Source organism: Patella vulgata, chromosome 9, assembly GCF_932274485.2.
Source record: "Patella vulgata chromosome 9, xgPatVulg1.2, whole genome shotgun sequence".
Lineage (NCBI taxonomy): Eukaryota > Metazoa > Mollusca > Gastropoda > Patellidae > Patella > Patella vulgata.
This window is the reverse complement of record NC_065887.2, coordinates 7,859,174-7,883,099: the sequence shown is the minus strand read 5'-3', so window position 1 is coordinate 7,883,099 and position 23,926 is coordinate 7,859,174. Positions and strand designations below refer to the sequence as shown.

Genomic DNA, 23,926 nt, shown 5'->3' with positions numbered 1-23,926 from the left:
CTATGTACCCTTCCACCGCGCGGTGTTTCTGGAGAACGCTAGATTGGCGACGGTCCTGTACATTTTAGAACATATGACGTCATATGTGGATTGTGGGTTAGGCTACGGGTTAGGACCTGCAGATGTCGTCAAAGTCTCGAGACGGAAACAGGGATATGACGTCATATGTGCAGGACCGTCGCCGATCTAGCGTTCTCCGGGGTTTCTTCAATTTGCTTTCAGTACTGTACAGGAAAACGACCAATAAAATAAATAATACCAACCTAAATAGCAAAATACCCGCACCCTCTCCCCCGCCTCCAAACAAAAATCAAAACAAACCATCACTTCTTTAATCACTTCAAACCTGTGGGATATATCAAAACTAAAACCCTTTCCATATGGAACCTATAAACCCCCTGTATCAAAAAACTTAGTGTGTGGTTTTTGGTTCTTTTCAAAGATGTTTGTGGGTCTACAGTCATAACTAAAAGTTGAACAATCATTTTTAAAGTATTTGCTCAACTGGATTAAATACTTCTTTTCAACTTTGCTGTAAGCTTCTAAAAAAGACAGTTCCCGGTTTTTACGACGCGATTTTCGACTTCCGGAACGTCTAGAAGCATTTAGAAACACTGCTAATAATTGACTGCGAGTTGTTGTCTCCTCTTCGCCGTCTTTGAAAGGGTATTTGACGTCACTTCCTATAATTCCCCTAAGTTGCAAATTCCGCCATTTTCTTTTAAACGCCTCTTCATGGGTTACACATTTCAGTGTTCTTTTTTGAGAGAGGTAATTCATCAAACTGTTCGTATTGCTTTTGATAGTATCAATTTCCACACCTTCTTCCATTGCTTGAAGTGCCCTAGACATTACTAACTGGGTCAAGTTTAGTTTCTTTAGAACATGCAAAGTGTCCCGTTTAAATGTTTCCATTTTACCTATAATGTCATATTTTACGTCACAAGGACTACACTTGTCTGAAATAGGATTAAAATGATTGTCCTTCATGGCGCCTGGTTTTACGACGTAACGAACTAACTCTGGAAATGTGACATCATGACCACAAGATAAACTTTTATTACTCGGGTTTTTCCGTACAGCTTTGATAACCTTTCGTCCGTACATTGACCAATAAACTGGATTTATGTCAAACAGTTTATTGGCGTAAGCGGACAAAAGACGAGAATATGGCTCACGGACCATAACAAACTTTAAATAATTTCGTATTGCTGTTGTTTCCGCTTTTATTGCGCTGTAACGTTTACTGTAAAGCATATATGTTGAAACATTAAATGGGTTATTTGTTTTAGAGACGCCATTCACAATTAAGAACAAACGTCGCCAAAATGTGGATCCAACTTTTGCCACTGGACAATATAAAAACTTCTTCTCTGGAGAATACAGTAATTTCTTTTTGATTTTTTCCATTGTGCGCTTCGTGGTGTTTTGCGAAACTTGTCGATGGCAGAAATTACTCATATTATTCCTTCTTTCTGACAATTCCAGCTGTATGTAATCTGTTGGTTTGGACTAAATGAAAAGAAAAATCATATTTTTTTTTAATTTCGGGAAGAAAATTGATGTAAAATCACAACGGAAAAGAAAATGTGAAAAATCATAATGGTGTCTATGTTGATCAGGAAGAATGCTACCATTTCATATGAGTTAATCGGGACCCATATTTCTGAAATTGAAATGATTTGGGTTTAACGTCCTACTATTCTACTCCAAACTAGGCTAATGAAGACGGGGATACGCCATACAGTGTGCTATAAGGGAAATTTTGCCCGGACAGCGGCACTACGGCCTACTCTTATATCGAATTCCAACCGTCAAGGGATCTTTTACGTGCACGCCAATGTCTACACGAGACCTCGGTTTTTTCGTCCCATCCGAACGACTAGACAGCTGTCCTTGCCAGACCCTCCGTCCTGCGTCACTGACAAGGGTGAATCGGGCTGGAAAATCTGGATGACCTTTCTCGGCCAATGCAGGGACCGAACACCCGACCTCTAGGCTAGCGAGCCAGTGTCTTACCCACTTAGCAACCGTGACCCTCGTTCTAATTTATAAACATTATATTATTTGGTTGTATGAAAAAGTAACGTAACAAAAATATAAGACTGATTTTCCTTACCCGAAGTAAATGAATCGTTTGAAGAATACCGTTGTTTTCTGCTGGAATTATAAATTCAGAAAAAGGAATATTATTCATTAAAGTTATTAAAACTGGCCGAGAACAAAGAGGATGCAAAAGAGCAGTGATTCTCAACCTGTGTGCCGCGAGATATTCCTAAGTGTGCCGCGGAATTTAGAAAATGTGAAAAACTACGTGATCCCAATTGAGTATTCACTGGCGTCTACTTGAAATAAAATCGAACTATATGTTAGTCCCGAAATGACAAAGCTTGTGTCAAGTAGACGTTAAACCCCCTGTAATACTATAGGGCAGTGATTCCCTACCAGTGTGCCGCGAAACTTTGAACGGCACACTAAGAAAATATGAAAAACCACGTGAACCCAATTGAGTATTCACTGGTATCTACTGATAAGTTCATAGCTGTGGGTTTTTTTAGTTAGTTTGATTCAATTTATGTGTTTATGACTAGTCTCTGTCTACGGTTGTATTCCGTCTGACTTAACATGATTTTATTTTGCAAAATTCAGATATTTTTCATATATATTTAGCCAGGTGTGCCGCTATTTTTTCATGTGTTCCAACGTGTGCTGTGTGCTGTGGGCAAAAAAAGGGTTGAGAACCACTGCAATAGAGTTTCCGTCTATCCGAATATTTAAATTCGAAGCTAATCAAAAGACTACAATTTTCACTACCGTTATTTAAATTGACCCAGAAGAAAAGTACCATGTAACAAAATGAAATTGGGTTTATTATAACGTCCTACTGTTCTGCTCCGACTGGGCTAATGAAAAAGGTGCATACGCCATACAGTGTGTTAGGAGGGAAATTTTGCCTGGGCAGTGGCACTATGGCCTACTCTTATATCGAATTGCAACCGCCAGGGATTAATGTTGTATCAGTTTATTAATAGATATAACGAATTATATAAAAAAAAACATCAAAAAATAATGTCTATATTTAAATTATGTAAAATTAAACATAATTTTTATAATACCCATATTCAACTTAAACGCACCTGATGAAGAAAATTCATAAATAAAAAACAACTTATTAAAATAACTGTGTAGAAAGAGACATCAAAAACTGAACTTACCTGACAAATAAACTTTATAAACACACAAAATAGCCAGAAAATTGATTCCCATATACAAAAATAACTTTTTTCTAGAAATGTGAAAATTCATCGTTGTGCTATTATTGTTTTTACACCTGTTACCAACTGGCGTGGTCGAGAACAATGATTCACATAGCATAGTAATCAAATATAATTATATGACACGATGAGATTTAGGCAGATTTATTGATCTATTAGAGGTAACAGGACATGTTAGCCTGTTATCCAGGAATCACCAAACCGTGATATGTTAAGGGTTGGCAATCGATACTGGTTACAGGTATCGATTATCGTCGGCCATCTGCCGATCAACAATCGATGATATCGGCGAATTATTTTGACTTACAATTGTTTTGAAAACAATCATCGTCTTTATGTTGTAAATATCATTCTGTATACATGTAGAATTTGTTTCATTGATTTGACAATAAAATAATAGCATTCCATAGCAAACCCAAGGTGTAGAAACTCGATCTCGTTTGAAAGACAGAACGCCACATGATACAGAGTCTTAATCCAGTTCGCCGTAACAGTTGACTTCTTGCAGTGATTTCTGATGCGCACAGAACGCCTTCCTGTTTTTGACTCTTGCTCTTGGTTTTGACATAACGAATCTATATTCTGAATTTCACCACTCTCACCCAATTAGATTCAAAGTTATCGCGTTCCAAAGTATCAACCATCTTGTTGGAACATGCGCATGCTCGAACTCTGTCAAGTTTTGCACCTATAGCACATTGGAATATTTTACCTCAATTAGAAGAAGAGTTATTGTGTTCCAAATTCTCGACCAATCAGATCGAAGTCTCTACTTAGCCAAAGCAGAAAATGTAATGAAACTATACACCAAACGTGACATAATGTAATCTATTACTCAGTTGTCTGACTCCATGTGTAGGCCTACATTGTACAAGAGTTACTTCCCATCACTTGGAATAAATACGGCTCCTTAAATACAAACCTTGTCTACGTTGCTCAGCCCTAATCCTGAACCATCTAGCCCACAAGATGAAACATGGTATCAGAAGAAATTAAAGCAACACGTAAATTTGATGTTCCAAGGGCAACCCAAGAAAGCTAGTGCTACAGAACAGTGTGCATATCTGCTAATTTGGTCGTGTGTGTGTGTGTGGGGAGGGGGGGGGGATGCAGGGCTATTTGTAATGCATTCCCAGTCACCGCGAGAGAGCAATAGTGTGACTGATTTATACACCCGGTTCAAAAAATATGTCAACGCCACACCCAAAGCTTAATTCGCTAGATATGTATTTCCGTCTCGTAACGAGGAGGAAGGTGAAACAACTGAACTCAAATTTGATCTATGTTTCATTTGACATTAGTGAATGAAAGTCAATTTTACCAAAGGACCTGGTGAACTGTTTAATCTCAATTCCAAATGTAGATACACAATAATTTCATTTAATCTTATCCTATTTATTTTGCCCGGACAGCGACGCTAAGGCCTACTCTTATATCAAATTCCAACTGCCAAAGGATCTTTAACATGCACGCCAGTGTGTACACAGGGGCTCGGTTTTTGGTACCATCCGAACGACTAGACAGCTGTCCTTGTCAGGCCACCGTCCTTTACCATGAACGTAATAGAGTGGGGTTTAACATCTCATCAAGATAATACACCGGTTATTTTGAGAGTGACATATGGTTATTATGTTTTATGGTCATGTTTACGATGCTAGGGAGGACAATTTGGCCCAGACGACGTGATTTCCACCTACTTGTCATCGTATTCCAGTTGTTAAGATGTCCTATGCGTACACTGTGTAGGCTATTCGTCCCATTAGAAAGGCTAGTTACACTTGCCTTGTCAGTCACATGACAAATTGAGCATGGACTGAGAGTATAATATTGGTATATTTATTTTTACAATATATCCTAGTCATACTTATGTAATATATATCATATTTATACATTATAACCCAGTAAAATATACAAAAATATATCTTAGTCATATTTATAAAGGTAAACATACATTATGCAGCAGCTAAATCTCTCAATTGCAGGTCTTTCGTTAGACCTGAAATGTTATCTAAATATCTAAATTATTAATTAACTTATCCAGACCATAATCAACTCTCGATGGCATCGCTAGCCTGCAAGATTTAGTGGATTATGATCCATTTGCTGCCCGACTTTCATTCATAATTTAATTATGAAATGGATGATCGAGACTATGTTTTTTACCGTACGGACTTTAGTAATGATGATCGAGGCTCGGCCGAAATTTCAATCACTTAATTCTCGGTTCATAGTGAATCAATTTGACTGAAATTTGCAGCAAATTGCCTTTACATTATCTAGTTTTTAACTATTATAGTGAGAACTGCCAGCTCTTTATTTTATCTCCCATAATGTATCTTTAATAAATGCAAAATATATATACTATGTTATCCCAAACTAGCTAGCTACTGTTTATTTTTAAAACAGAACAGCAGTATTCACGGGGTTCAAATCCTGCTGTGGGCAGAACGTATCAGTGGTGACTCCTGGAAATGTAATCAATTTTAAGGTTTGCGAGGGTGATGGAAATGAGTCAGTTCACCAATGAATAAATGGGTAACGTTTAACATTTCAACAACATTATATTTACAAAGTTGAGACAAATAAAACATTTTTAATGAAATATTTTAATCTACAAATAAGGATCGACTGAAAACCTTTTAAATTCACTGAGGCGTATAGATGATATTAAGGCGAGGTAGAAAATGTTTGAGCTAAAATATCACAACTGCTTTTACTGGTCATAACCACATCGTTAACAACACTGAGTCATATTTTTGTTAGTGTTCAGATATATTAACAAATAGTATAAATTAAAGCTGGTATATTTCCAGTATCATCAACTACTGAATGAAGATCGAAAAAATGTCCAATAATATGACAGCAACTATCACATGCCTCGTCCACAAAATACATAAAGAAAATTGATAGAAGGATGATGCTGTGCGGAAATCGGTTGTTAACGAATTTGGAATATCTTTGGATTCATTTGCATTTAGTAGTGTCAATTGGTATACCGTTGCATCAGAACATTAGTTGTAGTTTGGCTTTAGCCCACATTTGCATTTAGAAGTGTCAGTTGGTATACCGTTGCATTAATTGTAGTTTGGCTTTAGCCCACATTTGCAAATGGTTTTAAACAGACACATTATTTGCTGGTTGCATTGCAATAAGTTTGTTTGCCTCGTCCATCCTTCCGAGCTTGGTCGGCACTATAAGTATACAGTCTAGTCCTGTCTTGAACATTTCATTCTCGCTTAAGTAATGCCCAATACTAATCTCTAGAAATTCCTGTTATTATTTTTAATCTAGCGGTTCCTGAGCGTAAAGCTGATAACACCTGGCTGGGTGGAGACTTAATCTTCCGTACGGAGGATTTCTCAAAGTAATTAATTGGAACATCTGTAAAAAAAAAATTAAAATGCATACCACCTAAATATCTGACACATGACAGGAATAGAGTTTACGGTTATCCTCAACACAATGAGAGAGAGAGAGAAAAATGGGGTTTAACGTCCACTCGACAAATAAAATAGGTCATTTCGAGACTAACATATGGTTCAATTTTATTTCAATAATTTGCTCGCGCATAGGGATCTTTAGCAGTGGTAAGAAACCGGAGGACCCAGAGAAAACCCACGGGGTTGCACAGGCAGGCGACACTACTCCTTGTCAAGTACAGCCGGAGAATCGAAATCCCGTCAGTTGACCCAGTGACAGACCTTATAATACAGAGCGCACGTGCTAACCATTCGACCATCCACCACCCCACCCCCACCTTTAACACAATGATTCATTATTATGTTTGTATGGTCACTTGAGTAATGTTAGGGTTGGAGGCGGGGGACAAATTGTGATCAGACATACACTTTATAGCACACTGTATGGTGTATGCCCGTCTTCATTAGCCCAGTCGGAGCAGAATGGTGTTAAACCCTATTGCATTAAATTAATGCCTCGAGGGTTCATTAGAATTATTGGCATAAATAAAACACATGTCTAAACTCACTCATATCAGTATTATATTGGTTTTTCCCTCCCAGCATAAAATAGACGACAGCCAAGCCCCCACCATTGTTGTTTTTCTTGAAGATATGTTCAGCTTCTTCCAGATATTCTTTATTAAAGTATCCAGCAATCGACAGCACTTCTCCAAGTTTATTATCAGTCTTGTCGAAATGTTTGGTGAACACCTGAAAATAATCGAGACTTTGTTAATTACTGTAGCAATGGTGCTTGACAATCGAGACATTTTGGTCAAAACTTCGAACACTCATAACATCGCTCAGAATAAAGTAATTGACAGAGAATTTAAATATATTAATTTTTTAATAAATCTATTTTAAACTATTATCAGCTCTGTGTCTATTTTTAAATCGTTAATAAAGATGCTCATATAGTACATGTAAATACATTGATTTGGACACTTTTAATATGGTGACAAGCGCCGAAATGGACATTTTTTGTTAGTAAGGGGTTTAACGTCCACTCGACACAAACTAGGTCATTTCGGGACTAACACATGGTTCAAGTTTATTTCAATAATTCGCTTGCGCGTAGGGTTATTTGGCAGTGAGAGGAAACCGGAGAACCAGGAGAAAACCCACGAGGTTAGACAGGCGACCCTACTCCTTGTCACGTACAACCGCCAGTTGACTCAATGACAGACTGTATGATACAGCGCGCACGTGTTAACTATTCGACCACCCAACCCCTCCTGTTATTTGGAGCATATAAATACATTTAGTTAGAAACTAGACCTACCTCGTAACACCTACTGTATACAATTCCTGTTTGACGATTACTTCTAGTTAGAGGATTATTACCATACACAAACTTCATACCTGTAATATATAATAAACACTGTATTTAACAGAGTAAACGCGTCATAGGCTCACAAGTTTCTTAGGCTAAAAATAAAATAAAAATTGTGTTTTACGTCCTATGTTTTTGTATCGAATACGTCAAAGAAGACGGACGTACGCTGTACCGTGTGCCATGAGGAAAAATGGCCCAGACAGCGTCATTACGGCATACTCTTATTTCGAATTCCACGTTTTTTTTACGTGCACGCGACCTGGGTTTTTCGTCCCATCCGAACGACCATACGTTGTGTTCTTTGCAAAAGTTAGCGAGCCAGCCTCTTAACTCACCGAGGTACTGTGGCTTTTCTTGAACAGAAACGAACCAGGTTGGTCACATTAGAATAAATCGTCCAGATGGTCTAATAAGTGCATGTTATAATAATAAATTAATCAGTTGATCAAAAATAAACAAACTCATTATAATTAAACTGTCCATTGTAACGCGTCGATGGTTTTAATATCCACTCGACTCGATACAGACTATTTGAATAATTCGCATGCGTGTAGGGTTTTTTAGCAGGGGAGGGGATGAGAACCCAGCGGGCAAAACTCCCTCCTATACTGGGCTAATGAATCCGGACATACGCCACACAGTGTTCCACGAGGGAAATTTTGCACGGGCAGCGGCATTATGACCTACTCTTATATCGAATTCCAAATACCAAGGGATATTTTGCCTGCATGCCAACGTACACACGGGACCTTGGTTTTTCGTCACATGCGAACGAGTAGACAATCCCAAGAATAGAAAATAAACGCGATCCTTACCCCTTCTATAGCAAAGAGTGAGCATAGCATATAACGGATCCGCCGATTCCCTGGATGCATTACCAAACTCATTTTCCAATTGGTCCAATAAAACTTCTAATATTTCTATAGCTGCGTCCTATTCCCCAATATCAACAAGAAACCATCCAAGTTTATTCTTTAAATGATATAGTTCCTTATCTTCTGTAACGTTCTGCAGGATCGAGAAAAATAAATAGATAATGCAACATGTCAAAGCAAACCGCCACAGAACAAACATTGCAGCAGTTCATTCAAAATGTTAAATGTGACGTTGTCAATTTCAGAAAGAAAATAAATGTTCATAATTACATATATTGCCATGTTCAGAATTTCTCCCTGATACTTTATAGGAGTATTATGTAACATGAACTCATTTGACCTTTGGCACCGAATATCTCGAAAACGCAACAACGGCGAACTGAGTACCACTTGGTATCGTATTCTACGCGAAATTTTACTATAGAAAAGTTGAGTCTGGTTTTGTGCCCATTTGATGGACACCCCTCCGCACTGAGCCTTCAGACTACCACCGAAACTGAATCGAGACCCAGGTGTTTATATCACCAGAGCATATGACCGCATCATTAAATTGTAAACACAGTACCTCTAAAGTAATTCCTCATGCAAAACCATATTTAAACTTCTGGCATTATCCAATACCGAATCTATTGTATATTCCATACCACAACCCTCATATTTATAATCCTATGTTATCAATATGTGAAAATTTGCATGTTTCAATTATTTTCTATAATTTATTTAGCTAATCACAGTATTTTATGTCTATGTAACTTATTTACAGTATCTGACCTCTCACAATTTTAATTTAAATTGTGTTCATCATAGGGCATTCTGTTCAATTGATCATAATATATTATATTTTATTCAAACCTTTGATATATATTTACCTTGTAAATACATATATGCAACTTATTACTTTTATAGTTAAAACTATAAAACATAACCATACAATTATATATTTCTTAACTGTTATAATCAATGAAAGGATTATGGTTTCGATATCATTCTCAGTTTGATCTTCTTGATGTTGTTGTTAGTGTTTAACGTCCGCTTCCACCGAAGGTGATATCGCAGACAAGTTGTCTTTTTTTTTTATTTTCATGATCTTAGCGCACGCGCAGGGGTCTTTCGTTTGGGAGGAAACCGGAGTACCCGGAGTAAACCCACGAGGTTGAGAAGGCGCCCCTATCTCCATGCCACATACGCTCACACCAGGGATTGAAACCACAGCCGCAAGCCAGAGGTGACCGGCCAGCTAGAGGTCGAAGCGTGACACTCTAGACCACCAGGCCATCCCAACCCCCATCTTTTTGAATTTTTATTTAGTTATTTATAGTATATAATGGTTTCAGTTATGGTATAATATGTATGGTTTCAATATTTGATAATCTCAGTAATCCCATGTTTCATCTTTTAATTGTATAATGAGCTAATCCTAGTAATCCTTGTTACATCAATAGCTTGTGATAGCTACTCATGTTCACTCTCCTTGCATTCCTTTGGATAGTTCACACTGATGTTTGTATATATATGTATTCATTTTTTTCTCTTTTTTGTTATCTATTTGTGTATATGATTGATAACGACGTGTGAAATCTTGTTGAAACGTCTCAGTAAAATAAACCATAGTAATTGTTATTCCATAAAAGTGTGTTTTTGATTATGTTCCAATTACTAAATGCCATTCAAAGAATAAATGGTGTATTGGAATTCAGGTCGGCATACAGTGGGATTAGGGTTCAAAACCGATTGGAAACTTTTAAGTTGCTTAATTCACGTGCTAGAATAGCAGAAAAATGCATTTGTTGCGGTTAAATTTTCAAAATATTCTTTAGAGCGCGAGGCTCCCATACCTCGCGACGATTGCTTGGATGTTTGGGATTTGGGATTTAGGTAAGTCACCCAAGGTAGACTATATTGGACCACATTGAAGTATCTGTATTCACGGGCTGGTCTAGCAGGAAAATGCGTTTGCTGCAGATAAATTTTCAAACATTTATCGAGCTCGTACGCCTATGCATCACGGGACCATTTAATGCATAGATTTATCTGATATTTCTTATTTTATTTTGCCACAAGGACAACTGTGAAACGTGAAACACCTTCATAAAAGACTACTTATTAAAAAACACAAAAATCACGTCACGCTCCAAATGTATAATGAATTCATTTATTACACGTATACACTTTCATTCATCGTCTTCTTCATATTATTCAACAAGGGCGTTACTCAAATAGCTATTTTATTTTTAAACATAGGGGCATAAATCGTCTGACAATTAATTTTATTTGCGCAAACCAGTGAGGTGTTACATAGAAATAGAAGATGTTAATACAACCGTCTTAATCCAATATCCCACTATCACGATTCGCGTCAGGAAAACGTGTCTGCGGCGTCAAATTTTCCATATTATCTTTGAGGGTTGGGGGGGGGGGGGGGGCTACACGGTACGCACTGCTCCTTCCCCTCTCGCAGCCGAACGAAACCACCATCTATAACCCGAAATTAATTTTTTGGGGCATTTCAGGGTCTGCCCCCCCCAACATTTATAGAGCCTGTATGGCTTTGCTCAGCCCAGTGATCAGTATAGAGCATAATAGGGTTTTCTTCTGAAAGTCTACGTTCTAGACGTGTCACTTCTGTGTTAAAATCAAACCTCGTTGTATCTATTGGCATAATTACTTGCGTGCAATAACCCAGAGAAAAGAGTACTTACGGCCTGTAATTACAATGGTTTCTCATCACGGTGGTGTTGAATGGACGAATGGTTAGCGTGTACACGCGGTATCATAAGGCCCGTCATTGAGTCAGCTGGCGTGGTTTCGAATCCCCGGTTGTACGTGACAAGGAGTTGGGTCACCTGTCCAACATCGTGGGTTTCTCCGGATCCCTCCCGCTGCTAAAAGACCCCTACGCGCAAGCGAATTAATGAAATAATTTTGAACCATATGTTAGTCCCGAAATAACCCTCAAATCTCTCTCTCTCTCTCTCCCTCTCTCTCGTGGACGTTAACCCCTCTCTCTCTCTATCTCGCTCTCTCCCTCCCTCTCTCTCTCTCTTCTCATGTTGACATGGATAGACGAGTTATCTCCCCTAGACTTAATTCACCTTTCATGTTTATTGTTACTGATTATTACATCTATTGTAAGCGTGGCGCCCCTTGTCAGAGGTGTATGTCGGAGGGCATTGTAAGGAACAACGTATAGTCGTTCGTATGGGACGAAAAATGATGTCCCGTGTACAAATTAGCGTGCACTTAAAACAATCCGTGACAGTTGGAATTCGAAATAAGAGTAGGCCGTAGTGTCGCTGTCCAGGCAAAATTGCCTTCACAGCACACTGTTTGGCTTATGCCCTTCTTCATTAGCCCAGTCGATGCTGAACAGTAGGACGTTAAACCCCATTTTATTACATTTCATTTTACATTTAATGTACAGGTAGAGTGACGTGCAGAGGTTTGGTGATGCCCGGGACCAAATCCTGTGTTGTATGCCCCTGGACCAAATCCACTGTTGTATGCCCCTGGACCAAATCCACTGTTGTATGCCCCTGGACCAATTGCTATGTTGTATGCACCTAAGACTCCAGTAAACACAAATCAAATAACAAATTCAAGTAAAATGCTAAAATAAAAAAAATGCACTTTTATCAAATTGAAAATATTGGCACACGTTCTGAAAAATGTTCGCCACCCTTGGTTTAGAGTGTATAAATGTGTTACGGGTAGAGAGGAAAGTGGTACCAAAGAATAAAAAAACCCCAAAAACATAGCCAAATTATGACCCGTGACGTCATACATAAAATAATAAGCATAAATCCAATATTGACCAGTAGCAGACTATGGATAAGTTCCTTTTACTAGAATATAAGATCTGGAAGTATTTTTATTTTTCTCAGACTTCCTGATGCTGATGTTAGAATAACCCAATTCTTTCTAGCGGTTGATAGCGGTTGATGTATGCAAAAATTAAACCGAAAATTATTTTTCTTCACTTTTGTATGAAATGAAATTTTCCTTCAGAAACTGTTACGAAATCCTTCAGGATTTTCAAACTTTGTCGCGGGTAATTGCCATTATTTTGTTTAGAATGAATGATTTTAGTTACAGATGGAATTTTATTCTGGTAGAGGTCTATCAAATTTTCTACAGTTTAATCCATGTTAAAATGTATTAAAATAGATTATTAAACATTTAAATTAATAAAACAATATTCAATGATATATAATCTGATTGTATCAGAAAACAGATTCAAAGAGTTTAGTGAAAACCATAGATGGTGCTAGGTTGTTATGGCTATATCCTACTAACATCGTCTGTAATGGATGCAGAATGTTGACAAATGTTGATCATAACTTTGTTATTACTGATGTATTTATTTTAGTCACATAGATCTTCGCACGTTACAATAAATCAAATATTTTTGGAGAATACTAGTTTTTCAAACCCCATTAAACAACAACTAATGCAGTGGATGTTTTAGGAAATTACTAGGTTATCAACGACCGTAACTATAACAGTTTTTTAAAATAAACATATTGCTTAGTCAATAAAATTACAGTATCGTTAAACGGCCAACAATTTGTCTCATTTCTTTGTATTGTATCCCCGACTCTACCACCCGTATTATTGTCATTTTTTAAATGGTCCTAGTAATTTTAAAAAACTGTTATTTAATGAAAATATAATCATATTAAGTATATTTACCATATGTTCACCTGTTATTCTTATAAATACACCTAGGTAACTTAACAGTGGGGGAATTGTTTTTTCAGCTGTTGGGCATTTGTCTCAACCTATTACTTACAATACTAAATAATGTCCTGATTATAAAAAAACAGGTTGAAAATAATTGTTTGATGTACTTGTACAAATAAAAGTTTTTATTATAAAAAATTTACATTATAGACAATCTTTGAAAAACTTATATTAAATATTTGTAAAATATACAAAATGATAAATGAATGTGCATTTATCCAGTTTATGACTTTGATGATATTAAATATTTACACCAGATGAATTTCTTACATTTTCATTCAAGAAATTGGGAGTGTGTGTGTGTGTGTGTGTGTGGGGGGGGGGGGGTATGATAACACGCTTTAAAGGGGAGGTAACTACATTTTGAAATCATCTTTTGGTATAAGACTAATGTAATAGGAATTCTCGATTTCCCCACTTTTGAATGGCAATTCTTTGTTGACTTTTATGGTCCAGAATCGAAGACATGTGTTTGAATTTACATTTTCTGTCAGGTTGTGATGATTTTTCATGACTTTCAGGCGGAAGGATCAGAAGGGTTATTTTGACCTCACCTAGAAAAACATTGAGATGGTCAACTCAATGGCATGCGGAGAGAAAGACTAATGATGGAAGTTTTACTCTGATGCCTACTCTTCATCAAATTCCAAATTACTGGGGTCTGTTTACGATTGGACCAACTAACAAGGGCCTGTTTACGACTGGACCAACTAACTGGGGTCTGTTTTCGATGGCGCCATCTAAACTAGGGCCTGTTTGCGACTGAACCCACTGACAAGGGTCCGTTTATAACTGGAACAAGGGTCTTTTTAAGACTGAGCGCCCTATCATCAGGAACTTTCAGACTCGGGGAATCCTGAAGTTGACCCCGGCATCAGTGCCTTGTAAGGTAAAACTCAATACCACTAATAGTGAGAGTGACTGACAGCCTACAGTTTACCATGCAACTAATAAAATGCTGGAGAAATGTACATCAAGATATAGGAGGAAAATGGAGAGAGATATTTAACAGTGGACAGAAACCAGAGGATCCAGATAAAATCCACGAGGTTGGGAATGCCAGTGATGCAAGAACACAACACCATTAGATACATCTTCCCAGACAATATTGGTTACTGGGCCATTACCATAGCCCCGAGACATAGTGGTTCGAGGGGAGTTTGGCATCCTTTCAAATTCAAATTCAGCACAATATTTTTGACAAAACATAATGAAATGGGGCTTAATGTCCTACTTTCTGCTCCAACCGGGATCCGAATGACTAGACACCCTTCCTTCAATCTGAATAAAATACAGATCTATATTTCGTTTCGTTTTTTATACTTTCGACGACCTCTTTTACATGAAGATCTGACCAGTTGTAGTGAGAGGTCGTGTTAGTGGTCATGTGAGCGCCGTTTGACACTATGACGTCAGACATTGATTAATCAATCAGCATTGACGTTACGACTGGTTTTCCCACAGTTCCGTACACGGCACGCCAAGAACTCGTCGTAACCGACCGTTTCAATGGCTAAATTCCTCACATCAAGCAGAACGCCTGTTAAATAACTACTCTTCCAGATCCTAGCGTTGTGAAGACAAGTAAAACGAAATTTTGGATCCATTGTGTTTTATTCAGATTGTCGTTCCTTGGAACGCCATCTTCCTAGAAACAACTAACAACCAAAACCCACAGTGGAAAATCTAGTGAACTTTCTCGGCCAAAAGGGGGAGACAACCCAGGACCTCCTGGTTAGTGTGCCGGTGTTTTACTCACTGACCGACTGTGGCTCTCGACATCTTAAAAGTATTCAGTTTTAAAGGGAGATAACTTTTACAGCTTTCCATCTTATCTCTCCCATTAGAAGCTTCTAGTTTTTGAGTAAAACTATTTCTAATTCTGGGATGATTATTGTATATGGTTTTCTGTCGCACTCTGAAAACAAAGCCCCAAACAGATAGATAAATCGTAAGTCATACTAATAACTTTTAAAATAAAACTTTGTTAGGAAATATAATAAAAATATTCTGACTATCAGATACTGCTGTGTCACTAAGAGCATGTGTTCACTGGGTTAATTTTGGGACTAACATTTTGTAACTTTTATTTCATTAATTCGCTTACACGCCGGGAAAGGCACCCAGGGTACCTGGTGAAAACCCATGAGGCAAGACAGTAGACACTGTTGGAATGAACAGTACAGAATAACAACCTAGACTCTGGAAGGAAACGTGGTTATTTCGTGACTAACATATGGTTAGTAATGATCTTTAGCTGTTGGGTGAAACAAGAGGATCCGGAGAAATCCCACGAGGTTGGAGAGAGTACCGTCCATCTTGATACTTACAAGCAGGGGATCAAAATCATCCCATTTTTCAACTATCAAAACTATTTACTTCACACAAAACCGTGATGCAAAAATATTATACTGGAAGATGATTTACAAAATAATGCTAAAATACATGTATATAAAATATATATTTTATTTTAGTGTCATAAAATAACCAGATTTAATGTTACAATGGCTCATTTTCCCTAAATTATCAAATTTCTTGCGTCTTTCTTGCAACTTCTAATATGTACTCAGATTGATTATATAACATGTACTATGATTGATTATCTAATATGTACTCAGATTAATTTTCTAATATGTACTATGATTGATTATCTAATATGTACTCAGATTAATTATCTAATATGAACTATGATTGATTATCTAATATGTACTATGATTGATTATCTAATATGTACTATGATTGATTATCTTACTATGATTGATTATCTAATATGTACTATGATTTATTATCTAATATTGACGCCTGATAATGTCCCGGTTTGGATCCATTAAAAAAAAAAATCCAACCAATCAATGAATTGTCGCGGACAACAACTTGGCGATGGGGGTATTGCATAAATCGATGAAATCTGAATTCCATATATCTCTGTAAATACTGCATGTGGTTCAAGTAGCGCTGAAAAGACGCACCGGGACTATAGGAAGGAACATTGTAACCTAATGTTAGTGTCATTTCATCATATAAATTTGCTCTGAAATAAACTTATTCAAAACATACTTAATCACGACATTCTCATTTCTCCATTTTAACAGCAAATGAGAATTTCGTGCCGTTTGGCTGGAAATATTCTCTATCAACATAAAATGAAATGAAATGAAATGGGGTTTAACGTCCTACTGTTCCGTACCATCAGGGCTAATGAAGACGGGCATACACCAAACAGTGTGCTATGGTGGAAATGTCGCCCGGGCAGTGGCACTATGACCTACTCTTATATCGAATTCTAACTGTCAAGGAATCTTTTACGAGCACATCAATGTATACAAGGGACTTCGGTTTTTTGTATCATCCGAATGACTAGGCAACTGTCCTTGCTATCAACATGAGCCGATTGATTGAGTTTGTTAGTCTTAACTTGATGTTACAATAAACAACACGTCTTATCTGCGTTCACATAATTTCTTTTTCTTTTTTCCGGTTCACATAAAATTTCCATCTAACTGAATATCACGTACGAGTTAATATCACGTTTTATTTAGTTTGTATGTTCAGATTAATTTCTATCTATTTTATTTATTTTGACAGTTGTTTGTAGTGTGAACATACCGCTGTCGTCAAGGTAACCATTATCAGGATTAATGAGTGTATCCCAGTCTATAAAGCCATCCCAACCCCATCCTGGATCACCAGGTTTATATGTTCCTGTACCTCTATATACTATATGTTTACTAACATTGTTTATATTTAACAGTTTAAATGTATAATCAGCTGTAACAGCTTTAACTGTTTTATCCTCTACCTTCCTCAACCATAGGTGAACACCCAATGTTTGTGTATCTGTAAGACGTTTAACACTTACATACCATGGCATTCCTTGTATCATTACATCACCAACCTGGTAGTAAACGTCTGTCTCCAGTATCTGATTTACATTAAAACTACTGGTAAAAGTTGCACTATCCATGATTGTCATTTTATTCATTTGTTGTTTTAATGATTCTACGTCAATCTTCACCATGTCATAAAATGGATGTCGTATCACAGGGTTTTGTACATATGATGAAATATCGTGATTTATTTTGGTCTGAACATCTGTCATGCTATGTTTGTCCAGACATGTAATTAAAGAACTTTGTAATAACATACGATCAGAATAATCCCACCAATCTTTCATTTTAGATGTCATCCTGCCAGCTTCCTGTATGAAATTGTTTAATTCCATAATTTCGTCATTTTTCACTTTGATAATATCATCTTTTATTCCACTTCCTAACACGGTTACTTGATCACAAATGTTTTTAACATTCTTGTCAACATTATCACACGCGGTCTGACAAGAGTTTTTTAGGTCAGATATTTTAGCCTTTAAATAGTCAGAATGTTCTTGTAGTTGTTTTATCTTTTTATCAGATTCTGTTTTAAGTTTAAGGAATTGACCTTTCCAGTTTTCTTCAGCTTCATGTAAATCAGTTAGTTTATGGTTGTTGTGACATACTTGGCGACAAACCACACAACATGGTTGGTTACAATCCATACAGTAAACTTCTATTTCTTCATTCTTGTGTTTTCTACAATATTGTTTGTCTTGTTCAAGAGGTAAAGTTTTTCTAGTAGTTTCTGCTTGAGTTTCACCTAATTTATCGTCTGTCTGTAAATATAACAATTTATTGTATGTAATTAAATTGTTTTTTTTTATTAATTAATAACGACAGGTTTACCTTAGATTGATTATAAACCACAAAATCAAATGAAGGGTCTGACATTTGGTTAAACTGATTTATTCATAATTACTGTCAGCCCAGTAATTCTACCAGTGCAGTATGGAAGATCAAGGTACATTGTCTAGTCGTTCGGATGGGACGAAAAAACGAGGTCCCGTGTATATGTCAGTATACCCGTATGAGAACTCCTGATAGTTAGAATTCGATATAAAAGTAGGCCGTAGCGCCGTTGTCAAGGCAACATGTCTCACATATCACACTGCATGATGTAGGCCTATGATGTAGGCCTATGTCCATCTCCATTCTACCACAGGTTTTACAAATTATTGTTGTTTATACACTAAAGAACGTTGTTGATGAATACTTGTGAATATATTTAGAATAAAATGTTTAAAGACAATAGTACAATCAATCCAACTCATACTGGGCTTTGACAACTTGTCATATGAAACTTACAGGACAATTATTAGACACGTGGCCAATGTTTTTGATCCATTATCTAAATATACAGTCCACTTGTTCTAATTAATTGGTTTAATAATATCTAATATTCTAACATAATTGACTTACCTTTAAAGTCTGGACTATTTCATGGTAGCCATTTACTTCCAGACTTTTAATAAACAGGTTATACGAATCCCCAGCACACCATCGTAATTTTCTTATCAGAATTTCAACCCCGGATCTTCGTCCTTTATTTTCTTCTGTAAGTCTAATTTCCTCCAGATCGTCGGGATTTATGACGTCATATTGGAAGAGATGTGCTGTTATATTTTTAGCTTGTAAATTCTCTAATAAATATGAATAATTCCTTCTTAGAATCTGATAATCAGATTCCGCCATTCGGTTTTGAGCCATTGTGAATTATCTTGATTTATCGTAGTCTTTAACAGTAAATCTGAAATGAAAGAAGAAAATATCAATGAAACAAGGTGTTTTTTTCATAATTTAAAGTATAAGCGGGACATATTACTGCTTTTTTATTATAATTACTCTAAGCGAAATATCAACACAGGATTATATAATATATGAATATAATTCTGTAATAAAACAGAAGAAGAGAGAACAGTATATAATTATAGACAAACAAGGGAAGTAATTATATATATAACATACCTTATAAATAGTAGATAAACATAAAATATCTCTGATTCAAATAGATTTCATAACAAAATAGAATTGAAGCCTTATTAGTTGTTACAACTCAGTGGACCAGACGTCTCTATGTAAGATGAGTTTGTTAGACCTGCTAACAATATGCATAGAAGTAGTCAAACGGGTTGACTTTCATATATCATTGGCTGTTATCATTACATCGCCCAATTATACCTGGTCGACATTCACCACACCTCAAACTTCAGTGTACAGTTAAACTATATTTATAGTGTATAGTTCACAAGTGTTAAATATACAAATATTTTAAATAGTTCTGCGTAAATTTAAGTAGCTACTCGATTAACCAACCATTTAGTTAGTAGTTACTCCAATGAACGGATAACGATCTTGAATAATATTACATAAATATAGAGGCACGACAAAAACTATGTCATTTCGGGACTAAGATAATATGATCCAGTTTAATTTCAATAATTCTCTTGCATGTAGGAGTCTCTAGCAGTGACGGCGAAATAAGAGACAGAAGTTTTTATATGGGAGGACACCGGAGAAAACCCATGAGGTTGCACAGACGACTTTACTTCTTGTCACATACAAGCGGGGAATCTAAACCACGTTTCTTGACTCAATGACAGACACCCACCCAACGGCAAATTTGAAATACTGGCACTAGAGCTTGCCAAAGAACAAAATATTAAAACTATAATTTTAGGTGACTTTAATGTTAACATAATTAATAAAATCTTCAAGGATTAGCATCAACGATGTATCCGTATTCCTGAAGCAATGGCCCAAGAAGTATGCCTATTGAGCCATTTCTGAACTAAGAGCGAAAACGTGGCCATTATTCAACGTTTACGTTTGTAGCTATTGTAGCAAGGTACTATATAACTTTCATCAAATTAAACGATCATTTAGGTGCTAAGAACTTTAAGACCTCAGCTGGTTTTTGATAATATTTGATAGTGACCTTTCAACTCTGTATAAACTTCTGTTAAAGACCACATAAGATGGCCAATTTTTTTTTCGCTACGTGTAGCCAATAGTTACTATATCCAATTTACGGCAAGCTCACGCCAATCTGATTAAAATTAATTCTTCCATAAGTATGTGCTATAGTTTAATTTTCAAGATACTAAATACCTCTAAAAGATCATCTTGAAAATTCAAGTTAGTATCTTGAAAATTCAAGTTAGTAACTTGAAAAATTAAAAATAGAATAATAAAAAAATATGTGGCCCTATTACGCTTCCGTACTAACATGCCATAAATGCATTTCTTTCTCCCCCCCCCCCCCCGAAGCCTTACTAGACGAAATAAAAACAAAACCATGGTAAGACCAGATACTCTTTTTTTTCTAGCTCTCTCTTTTCAGGTGCTGGATTCTTCCTTCAGAGGACCAACAACAAAGGAATGAACAACAGAAATAATGACGAAATCAACCACCATACCGGACAACAAAACCAAATGGAAGGAAGAATGGTCCAGGCCTTACACTCACCAAGAATCCCAAAGGAAGAGTTGCACCGCCCTGCCATTCAACCGGACAAATCGACCAGACCGACGAAAACGACCTAAACATATATATATATATATACTATGTCTAAATGTTTGTCTCTGTCCAAATGTTCGTCCACATTCATGTCTGTTTTGTTACAAATTCGTCTGTTTGTAAACGTCTACTGGCACCTTTTTATTCTTTGCACCTGTTATCTCATGTCTCTTGCTGTTATCTATTGTCTTCTGTACATATATATAAAAACCTAATTATCCTCTTTTTCACTAATCACACTGTAAATTATTGCACCTTGTATACATAACATGTTATTGTCTGCGATATCACCTCGGTGGAAGCGGACATAAAATACAACTAACAAACAACAACAAACATTCCGAATATGCATTCGGTCACTGTGACGTCACTGGCGTCTGAGGGGATTAAATTAAGAGTGTTTTCGAATTTTTGCGACTTTGAGTGAAGATAGCTGAATTAATTTCAATCAGATTGGTGTGAACTTGCCGTAAAGTGGATATAGTAACCATTGGCTACACGTATCTCAAAGTTTCCAGACCCATCTTATGTGCACTTTAAGGCACGAACTGGCTATCATCTAATTAATCATGTAATTAATCCTATATGTCATTTGCAAAATACATATGATCTGTGTACAAGCTCCACATGACATCAACGGAATATGCAGTGGTCAGTAAGCATACCATGACGTGATAAAGAGACAATTTCCTGTATGATCATGAGTCTTATCTATTCTCCGGTGCTATATAATCAGGAGTTTACTGACAGACAGACAGACAGACCGGGAAGGACAAGCGAGGCTTGGACGAGTGCATGGACTCACCCGAGTTCAGCCGCTGCCTTTGGTGGAATGGTGGATTTAATAGTGTTATATGTGTTCCTGTCGTAGTCTAGTTCCCGATGTAGTTTAGTTCATGTTGTATCTATGTAACTTTGATATTCTGTTCCGATGTAAATACTTATCTGGTTCCGCTGTTGTGTCATAAAATAATGAGATTTAAATTCAAGGGCCATAAAATCCAAATTATAAAGTAGTGCAACAGTATAAATGGACTTTCTCAGGGAAATTAACTAATATGAATATGATAAATTAACATGGAATATTATCAGGTCAGGTAAAAAAAACGGGTACAAAACATAGAATTTGATATGAATTTAAAAAAAAAATTGTTATTCCTTGAAACGAGCCATAGACTATAGGACACAATTATCTACTCCTCCCCCCATTTAAAACACCGTGTCGTCACATTTAGTTATCTTGTCGACTAAAACTGTGTTACTATCATGTTTATTCATCTTTAAATGTAAAATATGATAACTAGGTCAAGGTAAATATTATCAAGTTACGACAATCACGTTATGAAACGATATGTGTAATCTGGGTGCAGCAATCATATTATCCTACATATTCCAAATAATTTCTACAGTCATATTACTCTGGCTTGTATGAACATAATATAATAACCATTATAATCATGTAGGGGAGAAATGGGGTTAAACGTCCGCATGTGGGATATGTTACAACTACCGTTACCAGTACCAGCGTAAATTACATGTAGGGTACGTTACAACTATCATTACCAGTATAAGATCATTACCAACCTAGGTTACATGTAAGGCATGTTACAACTATCATTACCAGTAGAAGATCATTACCAACCTAGGTTACATGTAGGGTACGTTACAACTATCATTACCATTATAAGATCATTACCAACCTAGGTTACATGTAGGGCATGTTACAACTATCATTACCAGTAGAAGATCATTACCAACCTAGGTTACATGTAGGGTACGTTACAACTATCATTACCATTATAAGATCATTACCAACCTAGGTTACATGTAGGGTATGTTACAACTATTCATCATGCGGTTAAATTAAGTTTGTATTTTGCTCTGTCGCCAGGTACAGATTTAAAGGGGGCGAGATAACATCAGTGAACAACTATATAAACAACACGATCTTTGGTCTACCGGGGCGCTCAGTGTATTTTTCTTATGCATTATATTACTTATTTTGTTGATATTCATTGTGGAGTAGATACGCAACTGTCTGTATGTTCGCCCATACTCACTCTGAAATCAGTGTGAATGTATAGTATATTGAAGTTGTGAAACGATGCGTATAATATCATATAACACGTATTTATTTATCAAATATTTGACTGTACATATAGAAATAGAGTGTTCCCGATACATATTGAAAAAATAGCATTTTCGTCATCAATGCGCCTTGCTTTTATAATTAAACATATTTTATTGTCACATAAAATGGGGTTTAACGTCCATTCAACACAAACTAGGTCATTTCGGGACTAACACGTGGTTCAATTTTATTTCAATAATTCGTTGGCGTGTAGGGGTCTTTAGCAGTGAAAGGAAACCAGAGGATCCGGAGAAAACCCAGGAGGTTGGACAGGCGACCCTACTCCTTGTCACGTACAACAGGGGCATCGAAAGAGAGAAAGAGAGAAATGGGGTTTAACGTCCACTCGACACAAACTAGGTCATTTCGGGACTAACATATGGTTTAATTTTATTTCAATAATTCGCTTGCGCGTAGGGGTCTTTAGCAGTGGGAGGAAACCGGAGGACCCGGAGAAAACCCACGAGGTTGGACAGACGACCCTACTCTTTGTCACGTACAACCGGGGATTCGAAACCACGCCAGTTGACTCAATGACAGGCTTTATGATAAAGCGCGCACGTGCTAACCATTCAGCCATCCAACCCCCCCTGGGGAATCGAAACCACGGGAGTGACTTAATGACAGTTATATCTGACCAACTATGAAAAAAGTCTGGCGATCCCTGGACGTAGAGAGAATTTTGAAATTTTAACGGGACAATTCGTTACAGCAGACAT

The 23,926-nt window shown here is 36.8% G+C and overlaps 1 protein-coding gene and 1 long non-coding RNA gene across 2 annotated transcripts; both read right to left on the bottom strand.

The window, feature by feature from the left end:
* Window positions 1–7,279: 7,279 nt before the first annotated feature.
* On the bottom strand, window positions 7,280–9,068 carry LOC126831715 (uncharacterized). Its single transcript, XR_007684278.2, has 3 exons — window positions 8,888–9,068; window positions 8,019–8,098; window positions 7,280–7,447 (listed from the first exon to the last, which is right to left on the bottom strand). It is a non-coding gene; the product is annotated as an uncharacterized LOC126831715 (long non-coding RNA).
* Window positions 9,069–16,822: 7,754 nt separating this feature from the next.
* LOC130014359 (transcription intermediary factor 1-alpha-like) lies at window positions 16,823–19,622 on the bottom strand. Its single transcript, XM_056103444.1, has 3 exons — window positions 19,525–19,622; window positions 18,979–19,306; window positions 16,823–18,335 (listed from the first exon to the last, which is right to left on the bottom strand). Exons 2-3 carry the CDS (start codon window positions 19,264–19,266, stop codon window positions 17,241–17,243), a joined length of 1,383 nt encoding a protein of 460 aa, XP_055959419.1. The 5' UTR covers window positions 19,267–19,306; window positions 19,525–19,622; the 3' UTR covers window positions 16,823–17,240.
* Between the last annotated feature and the right edge of the window lie 4,304 nt (window positions 19,623–23,926).